Here is a 17,775-nt window from a genome sequence, read left to right on the forward strand (position 1 = left end):
CTTCCCACCTACCTGTAGCATTATCAACAAACGTGAAGCCTGGTACCCAGCTCCTGGTAGAGGCTCAGTGAATACGTAGCACAGCAAATGAGAAACAAAGAACTCACACTGGAGACATACACCTGAATGCACAAAAGCATGCTGAGACACTTCATGCTGCACATCTCAAGCTTCAGGTTCTGAGGTTTACCTCTCAAGGCCCTTTCCATTTTGACTTGAAGATAAATTAGTGCAAGAAACAAAATAACAACAACAAAGACGGACAGATGATAAAACAAACTGATGGCCCAGGAAATGTGTTTGTGTGGTCATTGTCTGTAGACATTCTGGGATGTGGGAAATATTCTGTTAGGTCCCAGGAAGGACTCAGAGGTAATAATAAATTTATATTTTCCAAAAGCTTCAAAGCATTTTTATGCCCATAAAACATTTCCAGGGCTATAACTCTGGGAGTCATTCCAGGCCTACTGAGATCCCATACATTATGTATCTGAAGTAACTGGGGAAGATATTTCAGATTCTTAATTTTAGTTAATAAACATTTCACCAGTCCAGAGCTCATTTCCTCTGACCTGCAGCCTAAACATGATGTACTCCAAACAACTACATGATTCTTTTCTCTCCAAAGTCCACAAAACACGTAATACTACAAAGCATTTTTAGCAAAAACTTAGCTAGAGCAGTTTAGTACGCAAGTTTTAAGAAGCTCTGGCACAGCAAAGGCTAAATAAACATTGACTTATTTAGGTTGGCTTGAAAAACAGCAGAATTTTAATAATACAGGAAACACTGAAGGGAAAAATAAAATCTGTTTTAATCACCTTTCATCTAGAAAGCACTGTGATTCGAAATGCTAAAAATCATTGGAGCTGGGCTGGGGTTGCAGCTCAGTGGTAGAGTGCTCGCCTAGCCCATGTGAGACACTGGGTTCTATCCTCAGCACCACATATAAATAAAATAAAGGTATTGTGTCCACTTACAACGAATCATTGGAACTTTGAGCAAAAAGTAAAGGGACACATCAGGCAGGCTGCATGTCCATATACTTCTATGCAGCCTTAGCCACTGTGGAATTTTGGCTGGAGGAGATCTTGGAAGACCTAAGACACTGACACCCAATGCACTGACAAGAGAGACCTGGGGTACAGAGATAAATAGCATCGTCCCACGGCCATGCCAGCTTGAGCTCCATACTCCCAACTCCTTTTCCAGAGGTTCCCCATGTGGCCTTCCCGAAGGTGGCATAGCAGCACCCTATATGAGCACTCCCCAGTATTGTGAATCCTATCTAGGGTCATCAGGGTACCAGAGGCTTTTGTCAGATGGGGTGTGAATCCCAACTCCACCCCTTCCAAGCCACCCAACTGCTATAGACTGAAGTGTCCCTCAATTGATATGTCAAAGTCCTGACAGTCCTGTATTTGGATACAGGGTCTCCAGGGAGGTAGTTAAGATGAAATAAGGTCAGAAGGGTGAGGCCCTGATAGGGTAGGACTGATGTCATTCTAAGAGAAAGGGACACTTAAAGATGGGTGTCTAAGACGGGAAGTGAGGCTGGAATGATAGGAAAGGGCCAGGGAGGGAAGAAGGAAGGAAGGAAGAAGGAAGGAAAGGAGGGGAAGTGGGATGGGAAGGCATAGATCTTTGAGGGCACATTCCTTCTCGGGCGGGCCTCTATTTCCTGGCCAGGAAAGGGAATGGTTGCGATGGAGAGGTTGGTGACGTCTGGAGGCGGTTGAGACACCCACCGCAGAGGACTCCCGGCCTATTCTGCCAGCCTTCCTAGTCCCAGAGAGTCTGCTGAGTAGCTGGACTATAAGGAATGCCAAAGGGAACAGGCATACTTGTCTTCCATATGACCCCTTCCTGATGGCCTGTTTTCTCGGGAATTGGCCAAACATTGGACAGATGAAATCGTCTGCCCCATCAAACACCCAGCAGACTTCTTTTTTTTTTCAATATTCAGAAGGACCTGAGGATTTTTTTCATGGTAGTCGAACATGTTTATTAAAATCTGTTCACTTATACACTGACCCTGGTGGGTTTTAAGATACAAAAGTATATTCCTTGTTTTCAAAAGCTGTCCCTTCATGGTAGGGGGAGTAATCGATAGAATGCAAAAGACCCAAAATTCTATAGGCTACTCATCTTCTGTAATAGGGGTTGATGAACTCTTTCAATAAAAGTCCAGATGGTAAAAATTCTAGCCTTTGTGGCCCTTAAGGTCTCTGTTACAACCACTCAACTCTGCCCTCACAGACCAGAAGCAGCCACAAAATTGCATGTTTTATAGTGTTACAATAAAACTTTATTTACAAAACCAAGTGGTGGTTCCCTATCAGATTCTGCCAGTATTATTTCAAATGACTTTTCTTCAGTACAATATCTTTGGCACCAGTTTTAAAAAAATAAAATAAAATAAAACACTAACTACGATTATACGGTGTGTTTCTGCCAGGCCTGTTTGTGTGGCCACAGATCTCAGCTCTCACTCTGGCCAATTCTCAGGGAAACTCAGTGTATCTTCAGTCACTTTTGCCACTGTGCTTACCTTTCGCCATGACCTGGATCTCATCAAGAACAGGGATCACCTTAGGCTTTAGTCTCTCGAGAATTCCACCTCCCAGCAACGAATGAATATCTGGGATTGAAGAAACAGAAGGGACAGTGAGGGCAGCTGCCCTGAAGAACAGGCTCCACCTCTACTGCTGAAAGGTCCCATTTTCCATTCTAGACCCTGTTCAGGTATTGACCCTGGCGTGCAGATTTCATCACACCGTTTGAAGTTCCCATATCGACGTCCCCAGGTGAAAACTTAGACACCACAGACTGACAATCTGTGCTAGGAACACAGAATTTTAGCTGCTTCTCCTCCTCCTCCTCCTCCTCCTCCTCCTCCTCCTCCTCCTCCTCCTCCTCCTCAACTTCTTTCCTTTTTAATTAAATGTTCTCAGTTTTATCTTTGAAGTTCACTGCTATTTGTACACTCTAAGGTAAGGAAACACAGTTGAGCACCTTGAGCTGTATGTAACCACCTCTGTCCCATCTCTTCAGCCAGGCCGGATTCTCACATCGCAGTGGTGGCCCTGTTGACAGTGTGGGCTGGGTAACTCGGGTGGGGCCTGTTCTGTGCACGGTAGGGTGTTGCAGCTTCCTCTACCAACAGATGCCAGGACCTCCACTGCCTCCACCTGGCCTCTCTGTGCCAACCACAGATGTCTCCAGGGGGCACCCCCGTCACTCCTTGGTTGAGAACGGCTAAGCCACACTGTGAGCCCCAGCACAGTCCCCATCTACTTCTGAGGGCCACTTTAACAGGGCACCCGGCAGGGATGCACATCCTCCCCCACGTGGGGGATGAAGAACAAGTGCCAGTGACCACAAGATGCCAAGTGCCCTGAAACGGATGCCAAATAAGAGAGCCAAAGGCCCCGCTGCCTGCCAGCCAGAGGCTTTCCACAGATTGCAAACTGCCGGTGACTCAATCGGATTCGTATCCTACTTTCTCCTACCTCCCCCTATTTGGTTTCTTAGTCCATGTTCTGTGGGTGGCAGCCACAGCCTCTCTTGAGCCCAAACAAGCAAATAATCACCAAGACATGCTGATTGTACTCACTGTCCAGATCTAAGAAGGCCTTCTCTTTGGTGGTGTTGAACTGGTCCACGATATAGTCAATTTGCTAGGGAAAGAAAAATTACGTGAAACCTGACCTTCTAAAGCTCAAAGCCACAATAAAAAGACATATATCATTCAAAAATTAACCCGAATCAGAGAAGCTTTAGAAAGAGATTGTCAACGAGTTCTGGAGACATTTTTATTTTCTGACAAACTTCTTAAAAACACTCCCCAGCTTATTAGTCTAAAACTGATTGATTTACTGAGTTTACTTGTTCATTGTGAATGTATTATTTGTGCTGGTTTATTATGTCCCATGATCCTACGGACTGGCTGTTGGATCTTGCGGTCAGTTCTAGCATGGCTGGGGACGGGTGGGCCCCTCACTCTTTCCACATGGCCTCGTATCTTCTGAGTGACCAGCTTAGTGATCCAAGGGTCACCAGCAATGAGAGGGAAAGAGTAGACAGTGAGTGGCCTCTGGAAGCTGAAGCTAAAAACTGGCCTGAGGTCATGTCCGCTGTGTTCCCCAAGTCATAAGCACACCACAGGGACAGCCCAGACTCCAGGGGTTGGGAGACAGATCCACTGTGTGACCTGAGGAACTGTCAAGAACTTGTGCCCTTTGTGTTCTGCCACATTAGACCCATTTTATTTAGTGACAATTACCAATTGGCCTTCAAAGGGGCTGCTTGCCCGCCTGTCTACAATGGCTCAGGAGACCCAGTCCCCACTTCCTCGGCACCACGGGGGTTTGGGGGTGTTTTACCAGTTTTCAACAATGATTGCCAATCTGCTCAATGAAAATGTGCGTCATCGTCTCAGTTTTCATTCTTCCAATTACTAGAGGAAGATCAAATGTCTTATTCTGTGCGGGGCCAGTTGTGTTTCTTTTATCCACTGCACGTTCACATTCTCTGCCCAATTTTTTTTTTTTCTTTTTTAGATTTCATATAGCTCATCATTATTCCAAATCAGATAAGTTTCCCTGAAAGTTCCAACAATTTACTGTCCATTTAAGGTGATGAGAGCCTTCCCAAACTTGAGTAGCCTGCCCTGCTGTCTGACTTTGCCAGCTGCTTAGGAAAAAGGTTTTTTCCTTGGACTCTTTACAGTATCAGGTAAAAGAATGCTGTGAACTTTACTCACAGGGTCATACAAATAAAACATTTGCATCTGTATACAGGCTATAAAACTAAAGATAGTCAATTTCTCAATATTTTAAAAATGCCTGCATTTGTTTCTCTTTCATTTCCAGCCACTTTTTGAGAAACTAGCACATACTTATATTTTAAGATAGGATAAACTGTGAGGGGGCCCCCGGGGGCCTGGTGGGCTCTTCCAGTGGCTCTGTGGGTAGGCACCTCCTCCTGATGTGGGTACCCACAGCACCACAGATGCAGGAGGGCTCCTGCCCAGACGCTTCTCCAAACAACGTTCCAAATAGCAATCCATCAGCATGCTCTTGGGACACATGCTCTTGCCCCCACCCCACTCCCCTTCTCCAGAAACAGTGCGTGAATGTGTGAGTGTGCATGTGAGGGAAAGACAGTGTGTGTGCCCTCCCCAAGGAAGGGGACACACCTGCATGGATGTTAACAAATGGGTGTTTATACAGCAAAAGGCTTTTTGTCATCAGAATAACCACGGAAATTATCAGGAGTTAACCATACTGCCAAGAAGAAAGGGTGAGGACATCCGAGACCTTTCTTTCTTAAAAATAATCATGAGAACTTTTAAATTGTAAGTAATTCTGTAATTTCATTACATTGAAATACCATTTCTGAAATTATGCTTTTGGACTCTTTTGAAAAATGCTTGCCGCACCTTGATTTCTTCATCTCCCACGTGAAAAGAAATAGCAGCCCTGTGCCCTATCACTATGTCACTGTGAACCCCAGTCCTGTGTGGAATTCTCATGCACTAATAGAAACCCATTTTTAAAAAGGCAACTCCCATCTACACAGATCCTCTGGGGTCCTGGAAGGTGCAGTGAGGTCCCAGTTCCACCCAGGAACTCCGAGAAGCCCAGAATACAAAGCTCCCGCGACGTGTAGCTTGTGGCCGTACCTGTGGCGCTTCATTCACGAGGGTTCGCAGGTCTTTCAAGTTGCTGTCTATCAGCTTCTGAGACTTTCTGATGCGGTGTCTCACGTGGTGGTTGGCCGCGAAGCCATAGATGATTCCAATGCTGCAGGAAAAGGGAAAAAGCAAGAGTAGTGACCCCCTGGTCCCCTACAGCAGGGCCCGTTTCTTCCCCTGCCTTCGGCTGCTCCAGCCTTCCCACTGAGACCCCATGGCGGACCCACCACCAAACGAGGCCACACATGACTCAGACCCTTCCCCCACCGCAAAATAGAGAGACCAATCTCCACTTAATATAAAGTACTCCATTCAGAATGACTCCCAGAAATGGAGAGTGTCCCCCCAAGTTGTGAAGGAAGCAGGAAATCTTCAAGGCAGTGTGCACGATCGGTCCCAGTCCTCTCCAGAGGGACACGTGTGTTCGTCCTCCCTGCCCACAGACTCGCTGCCGCCTCAGGCCCCCAAGAAGCCTCTAGGGAAAGGATCAAGATGACAAGCGTGACTTGGCCTTCTAGCGTGTGAAGGTTCCCTCATTTTTCTTTTAGTCTCTGTCTTGTCCAAGTTGGGGGGAAATGCTACTTTAGCATTGAAATGCTACATCAGAAGTCGGCACAAGAGGCCCTCCTGTGCTATCTCATTTCCATCAAGGAGAAAAACAAGCAGCTCCACGATGCTAGCAGGTCAGCGGCTTCACGTTGGCCAGCAGCTAAGGGCAGCCTTCTGTCCGTGGTATTGCCATCTCGGGAATTCACAGGGAAGGAAGATGAGGACACTTTTCTCCACATAAAATACACTTCATAAAAAGCTTCAAAACTCTATCTGGGACTGTTCTATAGGGTGCCTGTATGAATATGTAACAATGGATCCCTCTGTTTTGTCTAATTACAAGGCACCAATAAAAAATATGGGAAAATACTATATGAAAAGGCATCTGGCAGGAAAGACTGCACAAAAATGCACTTTTCCAAGCCATCTAAAATGCCCTTACTTAATCATTGTCAACATCCTTCATGTTGACGCGTTACTAACAATCTTTTGATTTAAACTAATTTGACAAATGGCTTCTGTCTGCAGCATTAGTGTTAAATTTGAAAGTACGAATAGCTGAGGCCCTGTTGAACTTGTCCACTGGATGACAGTGTGGCACCACATTTGCTAAGCACAGCACAGGTGTCACCTGGAGAGGCCTCAATAAAATGGTTACTTCTGGCGCTTTGGGAGTCTTGCTAAGGAAGACTAAGCTGACCTGGTGAAGATTTGGGCCTGTTTTTTCTTCTATTAGTTTCAGGGTCTCTGTTCTAGTGCCTAAGTCTTTGATCCACTTTGAGTTGATTTTTGTGCAGGGTGAAAGAGGTTTAATTTCATTTTGCTACGTTTGGATTTCCAGTTGACTTCCTTAACAAGATTCCTAAAGCACAAGAAGTAAAATCAAGAATCAATAAACAGGATGAATTCGAATTAAATAGCTTCTTCTCAGCAAAGGAAACAATTAATAACATGAGGAAAGAGCCTACAGATTGGGAGAAAATCTTTACCTCATGCACCTCCAATAAAGCATAGATCTCTAGGATATATAAAGAACTCAAAAAACTTAACACCAAAAAAACACAAATAAACCAATCAATAAATGGGCTAAGGAGCTGGACACCTCACAGAAATAGAAATACAATGATCCACAAATATATGAAAACATGTTCAACATCTCTAGCAATTAGAGAAATGCAAATCAAAACTACTTGTAAGATTTCATCTCACCCCCATCAGAATGGCAATCATCAAGAATACAGACAACAATAAATGTTGACAAGGATGTGGGGAAAAAGTACACTCATACATTGCTAGTGGGACTGCAAATTGGTGCAACCACTTTGGAAAGCAATATGGAGATTCCTCAGAAAATTGGGAATGGAACCATCATTTGACCCAGCTATGCCACTCCTTGGTTTATATCCAAAGGACTTAAAATCAGCATACTATAGTGACACAGCCACATCAATTTTTATAGCAGCTCAATTCACATTAGTTAAATTATGGAACCAAACTAGGTGTCCCTCAATAGATGAATGGATAAAGAAAATGTGGTATATATACTCAGTGGAATATTACTCAGCTTTAAAGAAGAGTGAAATTATGGCATTTGCCAGTAAATGGTGGGAGTTGGAGAATATTGTGCTAAGCGAAATAAGCCAATCCCACAAAACCAAAGGCCAAGTGTTTTCTCTAGTATGCGGATGCTAATTCACAATAAGTTGGGGTACACTAGAGAAGAATAGTGTTACCTTAGATTAGGTAGAGGGAAGTGATGGGAGGGGAGGGGAGGGGATGTGGGGATAGGAAAAAAAGTAAAATAAAGCAGACATTATTATTGTATGTATATATGTGACTGCATGACCAATATGATTCTGCAACATATATACTCAGAAAAATGAGAAATTATATCCCATCTATGTATGATATACCAAAGTACATAAATGCATTCTACTATCATGTGCAAGTAATTAAAACAAATAAAAAATTTTAAATGGTTACAACGGAAGGTGTGGATATATCTTTAAAACAAAGTTCTGCATGTATTAGGAAAACTTTGGGCAGGGGGGAATGCAGAAAACCAGTGAATTGCCTTTTCATAATATGCAATTTTGTAGACTTTACATATATTTGTAGGCAAGGTAACCAAGGGTCCTAGTTTTTGCAGCGAAAAAAGTCCATGTCCCCAGATAACTTTTGAGTCCTGGGTAAATGAGGACAGTCATTCACCCCACTTAGAGCATCAGTGGCTCCCTGCTGGTCTCCCTCAGAACCCACTCCCCATGGCAGTATTGCACCTCCTCCAATCTCTAAGTGACACACCCTGAGTGAGGTTTCTTTGGGGTAACAAGCTGCAGCAGAAGGAGTGCATGAGCAGAACAAGATGTGTGTCCTGGTCCCTCTACTGTCACCAAGTAGGAGAAAGTCACTTTTCTTCTATGTGTCTCAGTGAGTACTGCATGGCTGAAAGGCTGCGTTCAGACCCTGTCTAGCTTCAACTGGATAAACGCTCAAGAGGCAAGGGAGAGGGCTTCCGGCTGCCTCCACGTCCTCCAAGATGGTTTTTAAGTTGGGGATCTTTCTGATGGTGACATAAAACATGGATGTCAACAAAACTCTGTGCCATTTGGAATGACTGCCTAATAATCCACTATTGTCCACCCTGCATCTGCACTGGTATTGACGAGGCAGAAGCTGGACTGTGGCAATCACAGTTACGAAGTGATGCCCTCGTGCCAAATAAGGCCAAATGACCCAAAATGGGATTTCAGAGTTGTGTGCAGAGGAAAAACACAAAATCAAATGTTGAGTTATAGCAATGAGACTGGAAAGCTTCGTTCACCATGCCAAGTTCAAACGTTTTATGCCAGATGAGTCAGAATCATCCCTGAATATACCTGATACTCACAGTGGGGACCCTTGCTTTCTCCAGCATGTTCAGATTACCCTGGCTATTCCAGACCCGTTTGGTCATGCCAGGAGTCAAAGTGAACCTGGAAGTCCAATTCCCCTTGACCTCGCCGACCCTGCCACCCCTCCTCAACGAGAAGAGAACCTCCTTGCCTTAAACTCTAAGAGGGGTTCTCCCTTCAATTCTGGCAGGGGGGTGTATTTCTCACTGCTTACTCTGTCTTAATTTCTACCCCTTTAATTTCCCTAAAAGGAGCTGGAAACTGCTTCTCTCTCAGTTGTGCACAGTGCAGTCTCGCTAAAGTCATATTTAAGGACTGGACTTTGGTTTCATTGCTCTACTGAGAAGATCAACCACCTTTGGAGAGTCCAATGCACAAACATCATTCCTTTACTGAATACATGCCTTTGTTCACAAAAGCATCCGTAAGAAAAATGAGCTGCTATATATTTCAGTACAACAATGCTTACATATTAATGAAGACCCTCGTTTTTGGTAACCAGTAATGGATCCAACTGAAATAAACACACTGATAATCTTTTTCTTTAAAATAAAACACAAAACAGTAATCAACAGAAGTCTGCAACAGAATTCAGCAACTTTCAAAGCTGATTCTCAGGTCCCCACATGGTGTAAAGATGATATTTTTAAGGATGACAAGTCCAGTAGCCTGCAAGGGGCAGACTGAAGCAAGAGGGACACATGGGTCCAGGGGCTATGGAGCCAGGAGAACACAGGTGGGGTGGGGTAGTTGCACTGTAGTTCTCACATGTGCCACCATAGTGGAGGGTGTCACCAAGAGCCATCATGATGGCAGACTAGTGTGGCCAGACCTTTCCATTGTCCACAAACATCTGCAAAGGTAGATTCTTAGGTAAAATCTCCATTTTTTAAGTATTAACAACTAATCTTAAAAAACATTAAGTCCTGTGCAGACCCACTGAGGATCTCCATTTGCAGTTTCTAACTTAAACCTTTATATGCAAACAAAATAGAAAATAAAGAAGTGATGTTCTTTGTTGGGGGTAGTTTAGATACTCACTACTGTTCAATACATTTTTTTAAAAAAGTCACATATGTAATATCTTTGTATTTTTGGCAACCACTGGTCAGTTATTAGGAGATGAGGATAATGAGAGCAATATACCTAGCACCAAAAGAGAATAAAACGTCAGTGAATATCTGTCCTCTGGCACTTGACATAAACGTCTTTAAGTCATCAAAAGTATGTGCTTTTGTGAAGTACAATAAAATATCTCAAAATTTTTAGCAGAAGGTAGGAATTTTTATTTTCTTGGCATATTAGCATTATATTTTCTATATTGTGTTATGAAAAAAACAATTTACTTACAAATACACTCAGCCTAAAATACTTACAAATACTTAAAGCATTAAAATTTGTAGCAATTTTTTCCTTAACCATTTCTACTGACTTAATGGAATCAGCCAATGAAAGTCAAATACATGTGTTTAGACTGTAATTGGCCTCTTATTCTTTTAACATAATTGTTAAGAAATCAGACCTCGCCTTCTCATTATGAAAGTCTCATGGTTTTCAGGAATGCTCTAGTTCAGTTTGTTGTTGTTTTTCTGGAATCTTGTGACCTCCAAGGCAGGAATTGACAGCCAGCTTCCTGAGGATGACCGGGATTCAATTCACCGGGGTCATCGCTGGCAAAGCTGAAGTATCAGACTCAGCAATTTGGAAATACATGGAAGAAATCAAGGTATGGCTGGCTGTTCCTTCTCTTTTCTTTTATAGTCTTCTTGAAATTTTGAAAAAAATTTTGAAAAAATGCAATGATGAAAAGTTCAAAAGAAAGCAGGAGCAGACACTGGGCTCTCCGAGGAGTTGGACACATTTGCTGACCCGTCCACATGACTGGTGGAAGTTCACCCTCCAGCTAAGGGTCGGGCAGACCACAGAAGATCCACAGACGCTCCTGCTGCAACTGCCTGGGGAAGGCTCCAGCCAACAATGGGCCAGGATGGGCTCCACACTTACTGGGGAACCTTTGTTCCCCAACAAAGGTTTTCTCAAACCCATGGCTTTCTCAAAAAAAATAAATAAATAAAATGAAAATTTTTGAAATAAAAAGGGATGAATGAAAAAAATTAAGAGTAGTCAAAGCTAATTTAAAAACTACTTTCAATTAATTATCAGATTTAGAATCACTCAATGGAATTCAGCCCAATGAAAGGCAACTGGACTGCTCTGGGTTTGTGAAAGGTTTTTAAAACATCGTACCAAAGATTAGCAGGCAGTTTGTGCTGTGTAAGCCAGAGACCCAACAGTAAGAAAAAAAATCCACTAACATGTTTCATTCTCTGCTTTCTAATTTAGTTGACGTCTGTCCCCTCTTATTTTTGGTGATGTGCCTTCTTCTCCCTTTCATCTAATCAAAACAAAGAAATCTTCACTTTCCCCCAGTCTTTAATCTTCTTGGTTAGCTTTGATTACTTGCAAACATTATTTAGCTATCATGTGACTCACGGAGTTTAAGACACTTGCTAGCAAGTAGGGGTTTCTCAAGGAAGACATCAAAATAGCAACAGTAAATTGAAAAGTTCAAGGCAGAGTTTAAACTTCTTGTCTCAATGTAAAGTAAATACAAAGGAAAAAACACTTATACACTATCCTCATTGAGACCTACATATAGTTTATACATATATATATGTGTGTGTGTATATATATATATATATTTATATATATATATATATAAATTCAATGTACTACATGAAGTCAAATTAGTTTTAAATTTGTTACCACCTCAAACAGTTGATCAACTTTGGTTTAATTATGTTAAAATCTAAAATTGTTATTTTTCACATTTAGTTTTCACCTAGGTGGAGAAAAATTTTTAACTGTATGTATAGGAGGCAATAGAAGCATGGAATGTGTTTTAAAAAAAGATTTTCCCAACTTAAAAGAAAACAGTTATCTAAATTTGTTTGATTAGTCTAAATCTTAAGAATAAAAAAAAATAGTTGTAACATTCATTTTATGTAAAATGGAAGCCAACTTTATATTTAGCTTTGTAGCTTGATAGTTTATATATTTTGGTATTTTAAATATAATGTAAATAATCAGTTCAGCATGAACTAGCAATTATATGAAATGCAAATAGAAGTCCAATTTAAAAAGAAGAATTAAATACATACCACATGCTTCATTAAAAAAAATGAAAGCCCATTATTATTTGCATTATGTATTTATATATGTAAACATTTATTCAGGTAAATATAAAGTATAATACATATAATAAAAAGAATTTTCCTGAAATTATGACATGAAAACTATCAACCTGTTAAATAAGTAATGACTCTAACAAGAAACTCTAAAGGCAGCCTTTTCAAAGGACACTGAGACCTGAGCCTCATCTTAATGTCTAGGGTGAGTAAGTGGACAAGGAAAAACATGGCTGCCCAGACAAATGACCAGGTAGGTCTTCCCCTTCTGAAAAATGCACAGGGCCCCTGATGAATCTAACAGTCTTTGGGCTGTAAGTGACATTCTTCTAACACTCGAGGGAGGTCACTAACTTCTGCAGGGGGATGGTTCTGTGCATTCCTAAGAATACTTCAAAGGCACAGCAGAGAGAGAAAGAGACATCTGGAAATGCCATCAACCAGATTCTAATCTGCCCTCCAGAATCCAGTGTGAAGAAACCAATTTGAATTACTGTAAGAGAGAGACAGAAAAAGACACAGACAGACAGAGAGGCCAAGACAAAAAAGACAGACAGAAAAGGGAGATAAAGACAAGAGACAGGCACAAAAGATAAATGCCCAAAGACCTGTCAGAGCGCAAGCTCCTAGAGACACACAAAGACTCCCCGTTAGCCAATAGCACTTGAAGTAACTAACACATTCACTTGGATCCTTTTAAACACATGTATGGTAAAAGTCTATCATTCCACTTTTTTTCAGCAAAATTATGTCTTTGCTATTTAAATAATAATTGCCCTGGAACAAGTGGTAACACACTGGTTTTTGCTGGAATTTTCCGTTGCTCAAGTTTAATTGGCTCAATAGGTAGTACCCGAGCCTGGTACAACAATTCAGAAGAGTCAGGCAGCCCAGCTGCAGCAAGAACGGTTCCTTCCTTCTGCCCAATTGTCCCCCAATTTCCTTTCCAAAAGTAACTACTGGGGCTGGTCCCTCACCAGCCTTTCCTATACATTCTGTGCAAACATAACCAAGTGTTTGTGTCTCCCTCCTTTCTGTTCACAGCATAGTTGCCACATGACCATGCACACAGGGTTGCAGTTTTCCCTGCATCTCTCTTGGAGCCACCCAGTTCTTTGAATGGGTATCCTCCATTCCAAGATAGATGAACGGTCACCCCCAGAACACACATCTAACCAGACCCTTACTGATGGCCACACTTAATGATTTTTGCTCTTGGGTTTGCAGCTAGAACTTCAACTAGTAGGAATTACTGCTTTGGGCTTAAACACACAATCATCACCTACTTAATAAAACTTGAAATATCTTACCTATGGACGCTGTACAAATGTGGTGTGTGGAGAAAGACAAGAATGCCGATTGTCATGTTTTGGGACCTTCACCTCGGTTGCCATGTGAAACACTGGTTGAATAAATGAGGAAAGGCGGCACTATAACCAAAAGTCACAAGGGGACCAGTGCCATGTGCACATTCCTCAGCGGAAGAATCGATGTGGACTCAACAAAACATCCTCATCTTAGGAGCAATGTAATTCTGATCTGCCTGTCAATTGGGAAACTTGTGGTAGCAGCCAAAACTGCAGCAGAAACATCCTAAATAATGAAATGTGGTGCAGACTTCAAAAGAGGGCAGCGGAAGAACAGCAAATTCAAGAAAAGTGGGTTTAGAAATTAGTAGAAAGTTGAGTGTATTCTACGATGTTCTCGAATTTCCAAATGCGGGGACTGCCCTTGTCCAGCGAGATTCCTTTTGGAATTAACTAGAAAATCAACTAGCAAATGTGGCCTTTGCCTTTCAGCAGGCTGGCTGACCCCTGCACAGCTGTCTCAGAGGAGGAAGCTTCCAGGGCGTGGATGGTCTCTGCATTCACCAGCACAGCCACAAACGGGAAAAATGCCACAGGGCAGGCTCCTCAGTCAGGTTAGGGCAGCTTCCTCCCTGAGCTGACATCCAGGAACAGTGACACCTTTTTGAATGTCTTGGATGAGCACCTCCATTCTCCCTTTCCGGTTTTGTTTTTGCTGTCATGGTTCTGTTTTAAACTCGTGGGCTTAACAGTTAAAACAGGGGACACGGCTCATCACCCCAAAACCAATCAGCTGTCATCCACGATGCTACTTGCCTTACGAGCACGCAAATCACCAGGAGGGAGATTGCAAGGCACCTCCTCTGGAAGGGCGCATTCTCCTTCGGACGCTGGTGCATTTTACCACCACATTTGTTACAGCAACGACATATCGCAAAGATACAACCCACCACAGGTAGCAGAATAATAAATAACACTCCCAGGATAACGCACAGGATAACGCCGATCTCATAGTGGGCGATCTGCAATTCAAACAAAAGAAACAACACAAACAGTCACACAAAATAGAAAGTGGAACATCCCCGAGTGGACACAATTCATTTTTTTTTTTTTTTTTACCTATTCACTATCACGAGTTGAACCTTAATGTGTATAGTTTTCCATTTGAAACTCCCTTCTGAAACAGAATTAAGTTATTAGAATACGGGAACAAGCCATTACTATCTTCCTTTCGATTCCCAGGAAGGTGTCCAAATCAGGGTCAAGTAGTGAATGGTTTAATTTTTTTTTCACTTTTTAAAATTTTGTTCTTTTTAATTATACATGGCAGTGGAATGTATTTTCAGATAGTATACATACATGGAGTATAACTTCCCATTTTTGTGTTTGTGCGTGATGTGGGCAAATGGTCTAATTTTAATCCCAAACGTATTTTGTTTGCTTGTAAATAGTTTGATAAGTCTTGGCCAGAATACCTGCACAGTGAATCATCTATATAGGTAGGACACACAAAGTTATTAAAGATTTGAGGCGGTCTGGATTGAATCAGTTAGCGACAAATTCATGGTTTCAAAAGAATCTGGAATAGATCTAGATTTAGAACAAAGGCCCAGGCTTTCTGAGTCTGATGGTAAAATACAGTCCACTTAGTTTTCCATCCATACATTATGGTATATGACTAGAGGAAAGGTGCCTAATTGAGCAGCAGGCACAGCATGGACACTTAATGACACTTCCCATGCCAAACACATGAGGCATAGCCCAGGTGAAGTACTGGGCTTGGCAGTCCATGTCTAAGACTGTCCCAAGCTCCCAGGAACAATTACAACTTCTAGATGCAATCATAGGACATAACTATATTTTCATTATCACCACTGGCTTTATTCCAAGAAAAATGAAAACGAATGAAACTTGACCTGCTCCAATTCATGCATATCCCTACATTTCTTAAGAATGGCAGAGAATTGCAGTTGGCAGTGGGCAATCTACAGACAAGCTAGACAGCAATAGATGCTGAGGCCAAGCAAAGCTATAAAGGAAACACAGATCCTGTTCTTACAGCTGAGCGCTGAGAGCCGCTCTCCTGCCTGAGTTCCTATTCAACCTCGCCTAACCCTAGTTTCCCATAATAATCAAGCAAAGTCTATTTTCTTTTGTTGCCATGAATTGGGCAATAGGCAAGAAGGCCTGGGGGCAGCAACCCCCTCTAGGCTGTCCATCCTGTCACATGTCAGAAGCTGAACATCAGCAAACTAACCAAGAATGGCCTGAGGACCCAACGATCCTTGCTCTGGACATCTGCAGAACTAAACAGCATCCTGTGACTAGGTATTTGGGATCATATGTGCATGACCTGGCCCACTCCCTGTGAAAAGACACCTGCCAGTCTGGAAGCACCCATCAACTGCCTTTATAAGCCACTCCCAAGTCAGCTTCCTGGCAAGATAGGCTTGTGACAAGAGTCCCTCATCTCTTCCAGCTGTTTTTCAAATGAAGTTACCTTCCTTGGTTCAACACCTTGTCTCTTGACTAAATTGATCTGTGATGCAGCAAATGGCCAGACCTGGGTTGGGTCACATTCCTGGGAGCAAATATTTCCTCAGTCCCCAACCCCATCAGCATACTGTGTGGGGAGGAGAATCACATGGCCTAACATAGTGACATGCACTAATTACATGAATTCATATCAAGAAACAGTAATTCACTCTCTGGGTGAATGCTTGAGTATTAAATCAGGTGCATGTGACACTTGAATACCATCTATTTCAATATTCAGATTAAAATGCTAAAAAGAAAAACAAAGTGGCTGAATTTTGATGCATTCATGAGTTACATTTGTGTGCTTCACCTTGACCCCCTTCCCACAGCCACGAAGAGCCATGTACAGCAGATTCTTCAACACTTCCTCAAAGACTAGTATCTTTGGCCAACTAAGGAACCATCCCAGACACTCCAAACTCCTACATACTTACCTATTTTGCTATTCCAAATATTCAATATATTACTCTGAAAGGAATTTTAAACCCTTTCTGAATCGCAGGAGACACTAAACCCAAGCCCAGGAAGAAGGTATATTTAAATGTTGACAATGCACTAATTTAGCTTCAAGTACAAATTCTGTACTTTCTGTAGAACCTTCCCAATGTTGCTGGCTAAATCAGGCAGAATGGAGACTCAGAATGCATCATTTTGAAAGTCGACTCCTAGGCTAAAGGCTAGCCAAGATCTGGGAGTATGCAAATTATTTTTTGATACACCAAGATCTTAAAGCACTAGATTATGCTCAAGACAAGATTAAAGATGAATGCAAAAACAACAATGAAATGAATAATTAAAAACCATCAAAGGGAAGGGAGCAAAGAAGAACAGAAAGCTCTAAGCAAAGCAGCGCTACTTACTGCCTTCAGGCAAAGAGCAACATGCGAGCGACAGCAGACATGAGCTTTACCTTCAGGATCAAGACTATGTTTTCTGGCTGTGAAGTCAAAGCAGTTGAGGAGTTTGTGTGTAGCAGAGGCAGCGGCATCAAGAAAACAGACAGGAAAAGTCACGTGAGTGATTGACCACAACCGAGAACATTAGCATCCCGCACAGAGAAAATCAAGCAACAGAAGAACAACATAAGAAAGAAGTGTAATACCCGAGTGTGCATTTGAGGAACTGTTCTGAGTAGAGCCAAGTTCTGAAACTTACATTTCGATTACTCAAAGCTTCTTGGTTTTGTTTTGTCTTTGTACTAAGAACCCAGGGGCACTTAACCACTGAGCCACATCCCCAGCCCTTTTTATTTTTTATTTTGAGATAGGGGCTCACTAAGATGCTTAGGGCCTTGCTAATTGCTGAAGCTGGCTTTGAACTTATGATCTTCCTGCCTCGGCCTCACAAGCGGCTAGGATTTCAGGCGTGTGCCACACCTGGAGAAAGGTTTTTGATCAGTATGGGTCACTTGTGAAAAAGTGAATTAGAAAGTCACAAATGCATAGCATGCTAACCATGTGATCTTCATAAAAGAGAAAACCAGAGGCTGACTAGAGTCCCATCCTCTCTAAAATGAAATCTGCTGGTGTCCTCTGGCTTCACAGTGATCGATGGAGTTCCGCCATTTTTATTCCAAACTTTTCAATCGGTTCTGTATCATC

The 17,775-nt window shown here is 42.3% G+C and overlaps 1 protein-coding gene across 4 annotated transcripts in view; it reads right to left on the reverse strand.

The window, feature by feature from the left end:
* Positions 1-17,775, reverse strand: part of Prom1 (prominin 1) — a 150,038-nt gene that overhangs the window by 85,619 nt on the left and 46,644 nt on the right. For all 4 annotated transcript variants that reach the window (XR_013092142.2, XM_076864400.2, XM_076864399.2 and 1 more), the window contains exons 4-7: positions 14,453-14,658; positions 5,687-5,807; positions 3,617-3,680; positions 2,552-2,641 (exon numbers count right to left, since the gene is read on the reverse strand). Coding sequence is in view for 3 of the 4 variants with exons in the window: in XM_076864400.2 (XP_076720515.2) it covers positions 2,552-2,641; positions 3,617-3,680; positions 5,687-5,807; positions 14,453-14,658 (481 nt within the window). In the remaining variant the exon portion in view is untranslated. The remainder of the gene's footprint in view (positions 1-2,551; positions 2,642-3,616; positions 3,681-5,686; positions 5,808-14,452; positions 14,659-17,775) is intronic.

This window comes from Callospermophilus lateralis, chromosome 8 (genome assembly GCF_048772815.1).
Source record: "Callospermophilus lateralis isolate mCalLat2 chromosome 8, mCalLat2.hap1, whole genome shotgun sequence".
Lineage (NCBI taxonomy): Eukaryota > Metazoa > Chordata > Mammalia > Rodentia > Sciuridae > Callospermophilus > Callospermophilus lateralis.